The sequence below is a fragment of the Zalophus californianus genome, chromosome 4, assembly GCF_009762305.2.
Source record: "Zalophus californianus isolate mZalCal1 chromosome 4, mZalCal1.pri.v2, whole genome shotgun sequence".
Classification (NCBI taxonomy): domain Eukaryota; kingdom Metazoa; phylum Chordata; class Mammalia; order Carnivora; family Otariidae; genus Zalophus; species Zalophus californianus.
Genome location: NC_045598.1, coordinates 190,405,051 through 190,416,599, shown reverse-complemented (window position 1 = coordinate 190,416,599; position 11,549 = coordinate 190,405,051). Strand labels below are relative to the sequence as shown.

The window sequence follows — 11,549 nt, the reverse complement described above, 5'->3', positions numbered from 1 at the left end:
CTGCTTGGCGTGGGGCCCCATCTGCTGGTGTGAGAAGGGGCCCTTGCCGGCGGGGAGGCCCCAAGAGCCTGAGGCGCTCGGGCTGGGGGGGTGTGTTCGCGTGTCTGTGTGATCGTACGTGTGCGCGCGGACACGTTAGTGCCGTCGCGTGTCTGTGTGAGCGTACCTGTGCGCGCGCGGACACGTTAGTGCCGTCGCGTGTCTGTGTGATCGTACGTGTGCGCACGGACACGTTAGTGCCGTCGCGTGTCTGTGTGATCGTACGTGTGCGCGCGGACACGTTAGTGCCGTCGCGTGTCTGTGTGATCGTACGTGTGCGCGCGGACACGTTAGTGCCGTCGCGTGTCTGTGATCGTACGTGTGCGCGCGCGGACACGTTAGTGCCGTCGCGTGTCTGTGTGACCGTACGTGTGCGCGCGGACACGTTAGTGCCGTCGCGTGTCTGTGATCGTACGTGTGCGCGCGGACACGTTAGTGCCGTCGCGTGTCTGTGTGAGCGTACGTGTGCGCGCGCGGACACGTTAGTGCCGTCGCGTGTCTGTGTGATCGTACGTGTGCGCACGGTCACGTTAGTGCCGTCGCGTGTCTGTGTGATCGTACGTGTGCGCGCGGACACGTTAGTGCCGTCGCGTGTCTGTGTGACCGTACGTGTGCGCGCGGACACGTTAGTGCCGTCGCGTGTCTGTGATCGTACGTGTGCGCGCGCGGACACGTTAGTGCCGTCGCGTGTCTGTGTGAGCGTACGTGTGCGCGCGCGGACACGTTAGTGCCGTCGCGTGTCTGTGTGATCGTACGTGTGCGCGCGGACACGTTAGTGCCGTCGCGTGTCTGTGATCGTACGTGTGCGCGCGCGGACACGTTAGTGCCGTCGCGTGTCTGTGTGAGCGTACGTGTGCGCGCGGACACGTTAGTGCCGTCGCGTGTCTGTGATCGTACGTGTGCGCGCGGACACGTTAGTGCCGTCGCGTGTCTGTGTGAGCGTACGTGTGCGCGCGCGGACACGTTAGTGCCGTCGCGTGTCTGTGTGAGTGTACGTGTGCGCGCGCGGACACGTTAGTGCCGTCGCGTGTCTGTGTGACCGTACGTGTGCGCGCGCGGACACGTTAGTGCCGTCGCGTGTCTGTGTGAGCGTACGTGTGCGCGCGCGGACACGTTAGTGCCGTCGCGTGTCTGTGTGAGCGTACGTGTGCGCGCGGACACGTTAGTGCCGTCGCGTGTCTGTGTGACCGTACGTGTGCGCGCGCGGACACGTTAGTGCCGTCGCGTGTCTGTGTGACCGTACGTGTGTGCGTGCGCTCGTGCGTGCGGACACGTTAGTGCGCGTCGTGTGCCATCACGTGTTGGGGAGCTGCAAGGCCTAAGCTGTGCCCACGGCTGTCGATGCCGGAAGGCTGTCCTCCCCGGGTCCTCTCTCCTGCAGTGCAGCCTCTTTCCCTGTTCCTGCACACAGCCACCCCTGGGGGACTGGGTCTGAGGCAGAGGTGCCAGGCAGGAGCCATCCGTGGGTGGGAGGGGCAGCGCGCCGGCCACGGCAACCACGGATGGTGGCACACGGTGCCCACCTGCCTTGAGGCTGTTACCTGGAGCTGCCACGCCTCAGGCTGGGTGGGGTGGGGCCAGGGCACGGCTGCTGCAATTCCCTGGTCCCATTTTCAGTTCTTCAGCAAAAACCAAAACAGGAGGGACTCGGCAAGTCATTTGCCTATCACCTGGACTCCTGACTCCTGACAGAGGACAGAGGTCAGCCTGACAGGGCAGGAGTGACCTGCTGGGGAGAAAAGGTGGAAAGAAGGTGGGAGGGGCTGGCCCTGCACCCTATCCCCTCCCTGACTCCCATTCAAGAGGTGAAGGGCGGTCACCAGGACATTTTGAGGGCCAGGAACTCTGGGGCGACATTATGTCCTCCTCGAGCCTGCCCTAGGTTACACTGAGGTAGGTAAGGCCACCCTGGCCAAGGCCTGGGGGTCCACAGCTAGAGAGGACACATGTCTCTGAAGGCAAGCTGTGACCCCAGACAGAGCCAGGGAAGGCACCTGGAGGGGTCAGCAAGGCCGGATGCCCCAAGGTGGAGGAAGCTCTGGGCAACCAGGGACTCTGCCTCCACCCACCGGGTGTGAGGGGCTGGTGCAGGGCGTGGCAGTGGCAATCCAGCGCAGACCCTGCCCTGGGGGTGCCCAGCCCCTGGCAAAGGGCATTCAGATCCCAGAGATAACCCAGAGAGCTCTGGAGGGAGCGGCCCCATCGCGGAGGAGACGGGCGAGCGGCCTGAGGCAGCTGAATTCCAGGCTCAGGGTGGCGCGCCAGGGCAGGTGCCAGGGGCAGCAGGTTCCGTGGGGTCCGTGATGGGGGCCCGTGCAGTGCCCTCCAACCCGCCCGCGCGCGAGTGGGAGCCGCCCTGGCCCGCTCCACCCGGCGCCGACCCTTCCAGGGACATTCCCCAGCTTCCCGCGGTGCCGGGAAGTCGGTGCCCACGCCCTCCGCAGGCTCCCTCAGGTGCTGGGCTCCCCTTCCTCCCAGCGTTGCCCCTCCCCGCCTGGTGCCTATGTCTCTGTCCCGCCCTCGGGGCCATTGGGAGCCCTTGCTCCGGAAAGAAAAACAGATGCGGTCAGGATTAGAGACACCTGTCCCAGCGGCTGCTGCAGGGCCAGAGGGTGCTAAGCGCAGGCAGAAGCCCCAGAAGTCCCATCTTTTTTTTTTTTTTTTTAAGATTTTATTTATTTATTCATGAGAGACAGAGAGAAAGAGAGAGGCAGAGGGAGAAGCAGGCTCCCAAGGAGCAGGGAGCCCGATACGGGACTCGATCCCAGGACGCTGGGATCATGACCTGAGCCGAAGGCAGACGCCCAACCATCTGAGCCACCCAGGCGCCCCAGAAGTTCCATCTTTTGGGGACTGAGTCCCCCGCGGGGCATCCCTCCCGCCAGCGCCACGGCCACCCATCAATAGCCCGGACGCTTGGGCGCATCTGCCCAGCACTGCTCAGTCAACGGTGGGCAGATCTCTGGGCGGGGGGTGGAGGGGACAGGTCAGCCCCAGAGCAGGGCAGTGTCAGTTCAGGGGTGCCCCAGGAGTCAGGAGGGGCGTGGGCGGCAGGAAGGCAGCGGGGCTCCTGCTTCCTTTCAGAGTCCCCTGCCCTGGGACCTGCTGTGATGTCTCTGGTCCCCTGAGCTCTCTGCCTGCTGGGGCGGGGGCCACAGAAGCCTGTGCCACCCCAACGGGGCCTCTGCCCGAGGAAGCGCACCCCTTGCTCTTGCTTCTGGTTTTCCGAGCCTCACTCTGCCCCAGCTGGGAGAAGCGCTCACTGCTGGAGTCCAGGCCTCGCTGGGGCAGGAGGGGAGTAGTTATCGGCTGGACACTAGTACCGAGGTTCGCTCAGTACTGGGCCTGCGGAGCATGGTCTTCGTGAGATTCATCCATCCTGGTCCCTGAGAGCCTTGTGGAAATGCTGCGATTCTGGGAACAGGAGACCAAAACACTTTTCTCCCAGAAGGATCTGGCCCAGAGGGTCTGAGAGTCATGCTTTCTGGTGAGGGTTAGGTGTGGGGTGGATGCTGGGGTGAAACAGGGGTCCATAGGGCCCCTGAGAGCATTTGTCTTCCACAGTAACATCCTTCTCCCTTCTCTCTGGGATGAAAGGTGAGGGGGCATCCGTGGGGTAGTGGCCCCAGCCTGCCAGCCACCTGTTCCCACCTGAGGACTCCCACCTGCATGCATATCTAGAGGGAAGCAGTTGACAGGAGGGTCCCCAAGGGCTGGGTGTGCAGGCTCGGTGGGGGGAGATAACGCAGGACAGACTGGACATTCTGTGCATATTCCCTGACAAAAGTGCGCTTGGTATGGCTACACTGCATTCCCTTTGGGGGGGTGCTGCGCCCCGGGGTAGCTTTATGCTGTGGGGCAGGGCGGAAGCGGCTGTGGTGGGACGAGCTCAGGAGGGAGGCAGCCTGCCTGGGCTGTGGGGCAGAGAAAACACGCAAAGGGAAAGGGGAAGCTGGGTGTGGGAGAAGGTGGGGGCCTCCAGGGCTCGGGGAGAAGACAGCCCTGCGAGGAGAGAGAAGTTCTTCACAACGGACGTGGGCACCCGGGCAGCCCTCTGGGAAGGAGCACCTCGGGGTGGGGGAGAAAGGCTGCCGGCAGTGTGGGTGGTCAGCAAGAAGACAGCACGGAGGGGAGACGGCCACCCAGCAGCCGGCCTAGGACGTGCAGGACGGGGGAGGCCCAGACACGGACCTGTCTCTCAGACGGAAGCGACCCCGGAGACGGTTGTTGTGGGACCTCAGTGTGCGGATGGTATGTTATCATTGTTACTATTCACACTTTCATTATTTTTTTTGCTGTAACTGTTTCTTTTAGAGGATGTAAGAAAGGAGGGTTAACATTTACTAGCAAATTTTCCACTTCCTGCCCTCTGCGTGTATGTGTCTCTGCCACATCATCTCCCTTCCGCCGGAAGAATTTCCTGTAACACTGGCCATGCTGCAGGTCGGTGGCAAACACGTTCTGTCCGTTTCATTTTATTGTGGTAAAAAAAAAATCACAACATATTAGTTGTCCTATGACTGTTTTCAAGCGTCCAAATCAGCGGCGTTAAGTACATTCCCAATACTGCACGGTCATCATCCTTTCTGTCCACAACTTCTTCGGGGCTCCGAACAGAACCCCTGACTAAGCACCTAAGTCTCCACTCCCCCTTCCCACAGCCCCTGGGCACCTCTGGTCGGCTTGCCGGCTGTGTAAGTTGGCCTGCGCTGGAGAGCTCACATACACGGACTCATGCAAGAGCTGTCCTTCCGGGACTGGCGTACTTGGCATCACGTGTCTGAGGCTGGTCCACGGGGCCGCAGCGCCTCCCTCCGCGAGGCTAACTCAGCGCGCTGCTGGGGCGCCCGCACGGATGGCCGGGCGACTGCGAACGGGGCTTCCCGGAACAGGGCCGTGCAAGCGGGGCGTGCGTCCCTGCTCCCACTTCTCTAGGCCGCCCGCCCGGGGGCACGGGATCGCTGGGCCACGTGCTGCTATTTCTAATTTTTTGAGGAACCTCCAGACTGCTTTCCCCAGCAGCTGCACCATTTGACACCCCCCAGCAGAGTACAAGGCTGGGTGCATCTGTTTGTGCCCCTGTTTCCACTGATCAACCGAAATCTTTCATGCTTTCGGAGGTTCCCGACCCAGGGACTCCTCGTTCTCGGCCTTCTCCCGCCCTAGCTCACGGAGCAGCGTTAACAGCGCCACCAGGTCGCCCCCGCAGAGCCTCCAGTCTAACCCTCCGCGGCTCCCGGTCTCGTCCTCCAGAGAACAACAGCCCGCGGCCCGGGTCTCGGCGGCGGCCGCCCCAGGCCCGGACCAGCCCGGCCTGGTCGTCGCCCCGCCCCAGTGCGCTTGCGCCACTTGCCGGCGCTCCCTACTGACGCAGTCCCGTCCCTCGCTCTGCGCTCGCGGGGCCCCGCCTTTCCGCAGCCGTTGCCAGGACGACGGCGCGTCCCTCGCGGCCCAGCCAACGCCCGGGCCTGGCTGCAGTGCGCAGTCTCGGCACTTCCGCGGGCCCCGCCCCGCCCCGCCCCCGGCCCCGGCCCGGCCCGGCCCCCCCCCCCCCCGCTCCGCCCCGCCCCGCCCCGCCCCGCCCGAGGGAGAAAACAGTCGCGCGGGGATGACGTCGCGGGGGCCTGGCCGGGCGTCGCGGACTCCGGAGATGGAGGAAAAGGAGCAATTACGGCGACAGATACGTCTCCTGCAGGGTGGGTCGGGTCGGGCCCCGGGCGCGCGTCCCTCTCTTTACCCTCCCCTCACGGCGGGCCCTGCCCGCCTCCCCGAAGGGGGTCGCTCTGCGCCTGCGGTCTCGACGGCCAGGTCGGGTCGGGTGGGGCGGGGGTTGGGTCGGGGAGGCGGTGGGGGACCTGGAGGGGCGTCCGGGCCGGCCGGGGTCAGCCCCTTGCCCGAGTTTCGCCAGACGGGTAGTGCCGGTCCCTCGGGCGCTGCGGCGGGTGGCGGCGGGGCCGTCGCTTAGTAACCGACGGGGGGCGTCCCCCCGTGGGCGGGCACTTCCTCGGCGCCCTCTGGCCCCCGGTGCCAGACAGTGGGGCGGAGGGCTTGTCCGCGGCGCGGCGCGGCAGAACCCCGCGAGGTCTCGTTTGGCTGCCTCCCGCCCTTCGCCCACATTCCCCTTGGTACTCCAGGCCCCGACTCCCCAGGCCTAGTTTCCCAACTTTTCCATTTTTAGACCCGACTTGAGGTTTCCGTACTTAAAGATTTTCCCGTTTAAAGTTACTCCCTTAAAGAGAAGACTTAAGGCCTTGGAGAGCGTGTGTGGGGGCGAGTGCAGGCCGGCGGTCAGCCTGTGCGGAGGCTTCCTGGGCTCCCCGTGCACTGCGGTGTCAGGACGCGGCTCTCTTTGGGCCTGGGGACGGGACCTGTGATGGGGGAGTGTGTAACTGAGGGGCTGGCTGCTGGTTTGTGGGTTGGGTTCTGGCCCCTGGGTTGTCCCCGCTGAGGCCTGTACCCCTCCTGCAGCAGGACGACTCTGCAGGGGCTTCCTTGGAAAGCCTGTGGTGGTGGTGGGTGTGTCAGCCCACTGTTGGGGCGCCAGCCAGGCCTCTTCTCCCCCTGCAGGAGGACAGTGTGACATTCTTGTCAACCGTGGATGCTCACGGGTGTCCGTCGTCTTACGCTCATTGTCCTGTGTGCCAGGCTGGGAGATCATCAAGGTGTACGCCTGCCCCCGTTCCAGCTGTGGGCGAGCCAGAGGGCCTCTGCGGCTGACTGGCTGCCTTGCTGAGGCATTACAGCATGGGACCTTGCTGGGCTCTTCCTGTCGAGTGACACATTCCCTCAAAGGATTGTGGAAGCGGTACAATAATATTCCTGGTAAATTAGGGACATCCTGCCACGGGTGCATTTTTAGGACAAACAACCAGAAATAGGACTGAAGTATAACTGGTGGGAAAAGGCTCATGGAAAAGACGGGCTGAGGGAACATCCATGGTTCTCCGGCTCTAGGGGCTGCCTGTCCTGCACTGCGGGCTGGCAGGGGCTCAGGAGTGAGATGGGGTCTGTGGGGCATCTCGTCAGCTGATGCACTTCCAGGGGACCGTTGTTGATTTTACGCTCACCCTCTGGCTAACTGAGCCTGTGATTCTGCCTTCTCAGGTCTGATCGATGACTACAAAAACCTCCATGGCAATGGCTCTGCCCCCGGCACCTCAGCTGCTTCCCGGTGGCAACCACCTGCTTACAACAGCAGCAGGGCCTTCGGTGCCTGCTACCCTCGCCCAAGCCGGAGGGGCTTCTCCCCGAACCACGGGCCTGCATGGCGCAAGAAATACTCCCTTGTGAATCGGCCCCCGGGACCCTCAGACCCACCCGGTGACTGTGCTGTGCAGCCGCCCCTCAGGACTGGGGGCAGCCAGGGTCCTGACCCCCAGCAGTATGTCCTGGAGAGGCAGGTACAGCTTAGTTCAGATCAGAACATGGTCATCAAAATCAAACCACCATCAAAACCGGGTTCGGCTAGTGCTGCAGGGGTCCCTCGGGGCTCCTTGGAAGCATTTGAGGACCCCCCCTGGAGCGACCACAGGCCTCAGGAGGGTGAGGGCGAGCCCCCAGGTGGACAGCGGCAACCCCCAAAGCCAGGAAGAGTCAAGGGGAGCTGTGGTGCAGAGGACCCCCTTCTGGTCTGCCAGAAGGAGCCTGGCAAGCCTCGGGTAGTGAAGTCCGTGAGCAGCATGAGTGACAGCCCCTCAGAGCCCCGGCGGACTGTCAGTGAGAGTGCAGTTGCTGTCAAGGCACGCTTCCCAGCCTCCACCCTGCCCCAGCGCAGTGGCATGGCTGTGGGCCGGAAGGTGGGCTCACACTCTGTGGCCAGCTGTGTCGCACATCTCCTTGGAGATGGGAGAGTGAGTGCTGCCCACACAGACCAGCCAGCTTCCGCTGCTGTGGTGGCCGGCCCAGCTAGACCAGCTTCTGGACCCAGGCAGGCCCGAGAGTCCTCACTGCTTGTGTCCTGTCGAACCAACAAGTTCCGGAAAAACAACTACAAGTGGGTGGCCGCTTCAGCGAAGAGCCCCCGGGCCACTCGGAGGGCCCTCAGTCCCAGAGCAGCCTCAGAGAATGTGGGCAAGGCCCCCTTCGGCACAGCAGAACAAGTGGAGAAGCCACAGCTCAGAGCGGATCCGGATGCCAAGCCCAGGAGGTCGGCTCTGTCTTCCACGGCTGGGGCCTCCCCCAGCAAGTACAAGTGGAAAGCATCCAGCCCCTCGGCCTCCTCGGCCTCCTCCTTCCCTTGGCAGTCAGAAGCTGGTAGCAAGGACCATGCCTCCCAGCTCTCTCCAGTCCCATCTCGGTCCCCCTCGGGGGACAGACTAGCAGTGGAACCCAGCAGTGGGACCCCATTCTCGGCTTACAAAGTGAAGAGCCGCACCAAGATCATCCGGAGGCGGGGAAGTGCTAGGTAGGTGCCCTTGCCAGCACCCCAGGGTTCTGTCTGGGCAGGCACAGGGGCAGGCCGAGGCCTCTAAGCTCCCTGCTTGGTATGCAGAGCCCGTGGGAGGGCCCACCTGCAGGAGTGTGGGAGGAGAAGCAGCATCACCTGCTGCCGGGTCAGGCCTGCGTGTGTGTGGTGGCATTCGTGTGCCCAGTACCAGTGAGGCTGGGCTTACTGCTCTCCTTTATAGCTGAGTAATGGGGGCTTGGCCGGTGAGGACAGGTGGAGGCAGGTGCCGACAAGCCACCCCTCTCTCCTGTTGGTGAGAGACCAGAGGCTGCCGGGGCAGCTTTGGTTCGGGATCTGCGGGGTTTGTGGATGATTGCTTTATTCCCGGGCCAGACATTGGGTGAGCAAACCGAGGGGGCAGCAGGGAGGAAGTCTGCCCCCTTGGCGGCCAAGTGACCAGGTGAGTCACTATCTCACTGAGTAGATGTCACTTCCCTGGCCCTCCACCCTCAAGGACGGTGAGGGGGCTAAAAAATGGCATTGAGGCTCAGCACTTGGTCTGGGGTCAGGGACTTAGTCACAGCAGCTGTTAACTGCAAGGGCAGAGAGTCGTTCTCACGCTGAGTCTCGCTCTGGAGGTCCTTCCTGCTGCCTGACCTTGGTTTTTGGCCAGGTTATCTGGGCTCCCCCGCCTTTTCTGTACAGTGGTCCTCTGTGTCAGCTACTGTGGAAAGGGGAGCCGTGAGAAGTAGTCTCTCCTGCTGAGATGGCTGGGGAGGTGGGGGGCAGCCTCTCCTCTGCTGTGGCTCCTTAGGGCCCCCCCCCCCGCCAGCCCCACTGGAGAGTTCATTTGGCCTGGGGAGCCGGAGGAGACCTGGTGCAGATGCACCGGGTGGGGGTCAAGGGGTGGGGCCGCCCTCCCTCTGACCCGCCTCCAGGCTCTGCAGGGGAGGGGGAGGGTGGCAGCTCTCAGACAGCCGCCACTGATGAGGTGCAAAGGCTGGGACCCGCTGGAGCTGACTGCCTCCTGGGGTGGATTCCATGGCGCCAGGATCTGGGTGGGCAAGGGTGGAAGGGGACAGCCGCCCCACGGGGGGAGCCCATCAGGAGCTGCCTGCTTTTTGTCTCTGCAGCCTTCCTGGGGACAAGAAGAGCAGCCCCCCACCTGCTGCCACTGCTAAGAGCCAGTTCAGCCTGCGGCGGAGGCAGGCCGTCCGGGGAAAGAGCAGCCCCATTCTGAAGAAGATGCCCAACAAGGGCCTGATGCAGGTCACCAGGCACCGACTGTGCTGCCTGCCTCCAGGCCGGGCCCACCTCCCCACCAAGGAAGGTATGACCAGGAGGAGGGGTTCTGGAAAGCTTGCTGAGCCAGGTCTGTGAGCCTTACCTCTCCCTCAGTCTGCACTGGCTCTGCTCGCCTGTTAGGAACCACCTTCAGCATCCACCTTGCTCTGTCAGTGCTCCAGCCCGAAAACACTCCGGCTGGTGGGCAGTGGGTGGCTTGGGCTGGAGGGCAGAGGAGAAGGGCGGGGCCACTGTACCCGGCACCCGGGTGGGGGAGATGCTGCTGGGCAGGTGTGTGGTGGCCTTTTTAGTGCGTCTCTCCTGTAGACCTAGTCACATCCGTCTTGGTGGAAGGAGCCAGAAAGTGGACGAGAGGGTGGGAGCCACGCAGGCCTGCAGGGAGTGGAGGGGTGGTTTATGCTGCCCGGGGCTCCCCTCCCCTAGGCGTCTGCCGCCTGTCCTGGGCCGACAGGCCGGCAAGGCTGTGGGCCTGTCCCCCTCTCCCTGTGGGCTGCTGCCTCTTCCTCCGGAACCCTGAGCTGGCCTGGGAGGGGTCCGCGTGGCGCACTTCCTGGGTCGTGGGTGTTTAGTGAAGGGTGAAGGCTAGTGGGGGTGTTGTGCGCCGTGGTCCCCATGAGGAGGACGCCCCTCCCCGTCCCAGTGCGGTGATGGCAGCACACTGAGGGAGCTGGCACACGCCGGTGGTCAGGGGTGGGGGGTCTCTGGCCGTGGGGGGTAGGGAAGGGGGAGGGCGTCATCTGTGACGCTGTGTCCTGGTGGGTCCGGGCTCCTCCGGGCGGACCAGGTCCCATGATAGCCCTGTTTTCTCCCCTTTGAGCATCTGGTGGATGCGTGGCAATGGCTCTCCAGGTTGATGCACGCGGAGTCTGGAGGTGATGGGGTTTGGGCCCTGGGCAGTCGGACTTGGGACTTGTGCCCTAATGGCTATGTTGTGCCGGGCGTTTGGGGAGCCCACAGAGGGGCGGGCAGGGCTTTGTCCAGGAGGAGGTGGTGCGTGGCAGAGCCGAGCGCCTGCGTGGGAGCTGGTGGTGGGAGAGCGGGGCATAGGGGCCATGAGAAGGTGTGAGGAAGTGAGGCTGGAGGGTGCTGGCCGCCCACCTGACCTCTGGTGAGTGTGGACCGGGACACAGGTGGACAGGGCAAAGGGAGCCCCACAGTGTTCCCTGGTGGCCACGGCGAGGGGGCTGGATTGAGGCTTGGGCTACAGCTGCGGGACTGACCGGGAGCGGACCGAAGGCTGTGGATGGACCGATGGCCGGCCGTCCCAGGCCTGACGGGGGAGGACACGGGAGGACGGGTTGTGAACGCCCCTTGCTTTGGGAGGCTGGCAGGGGGTGGCTGAGTCTCCAGGGAGGTTGGGGCAGCCTGGAGAGAGGTCAGGAAGTGGTGCCCGGGGGCCTCCGGGCCTTTGCAGGGATTCATGGCTCGGTTCAGCTCATGTGTCACAGTGTTGTCTTGGCCGGTAGAGAGGTCCGGGTGAGTGGAGGAGAAGGTGCTGACGGAGATCTGTCCCCACAGAAGAGCCATCGCACGGGGACGGCCACTTGTGGGCAGTGACGGCGCTCAGGCCTGGCTGCGGCAGGGGTGTGTGTCCACGGGCCCCTTCGCATCCTGCTCCAGGTGCTGGGGATCCAGAAGGCACGAGGCTCTCCTGAGACCTGCAGCCTAGCCCACGGCAGTCTGAGGCTGCTTGCCCTGGGACCAGAGTGCTCTGGAGTGCCGGATTCCTGGGCCGCCGCTGGGCGCCAGGCCTCCTCGCTGGGCCTGGAAGCAAGTGCTTGTAGAGCAAGTGCCGAGCTAGGCATTGCGTGGGACAGGG

The 11,549-nt window shown here is 63.9% G+C and overlaps 1 protein-coding gene across 1 annotated transcript in view; it reads left to right on the top strand.

The window, feature by feature from the left end:
* The first annotated feature begins 5,633 nt into the window (after positions 1 to 5,633).
* The window catches only part of ZC3H3 (zinc finger CCCH-type containing 3), an 89,654-nt gene continuing 83,738 nt past the window's right edge, over positions 5,634 to 11,549 (top strand). Inside the window, exons 1-3 of the mRNA XM_027581618.2 lie at positions 5,634 to 5,735; positions 7,144 to 8,443; positions 9,559 to 9,755. Coding sequence (XP_027437419.1) covers positions 5,648 to 5,735; positions 7,144 to 8,443; positions 9,559 to 9,755 — 1,585 coding nt within the window. The 5' untranslated portion in view covers positions 5,634 to 5,647. The remainder of the gene's footprint in view (positions 5,736 to 7,143; positions 8,444 to 9,558; positions 9,756 to 11,549) is intronic.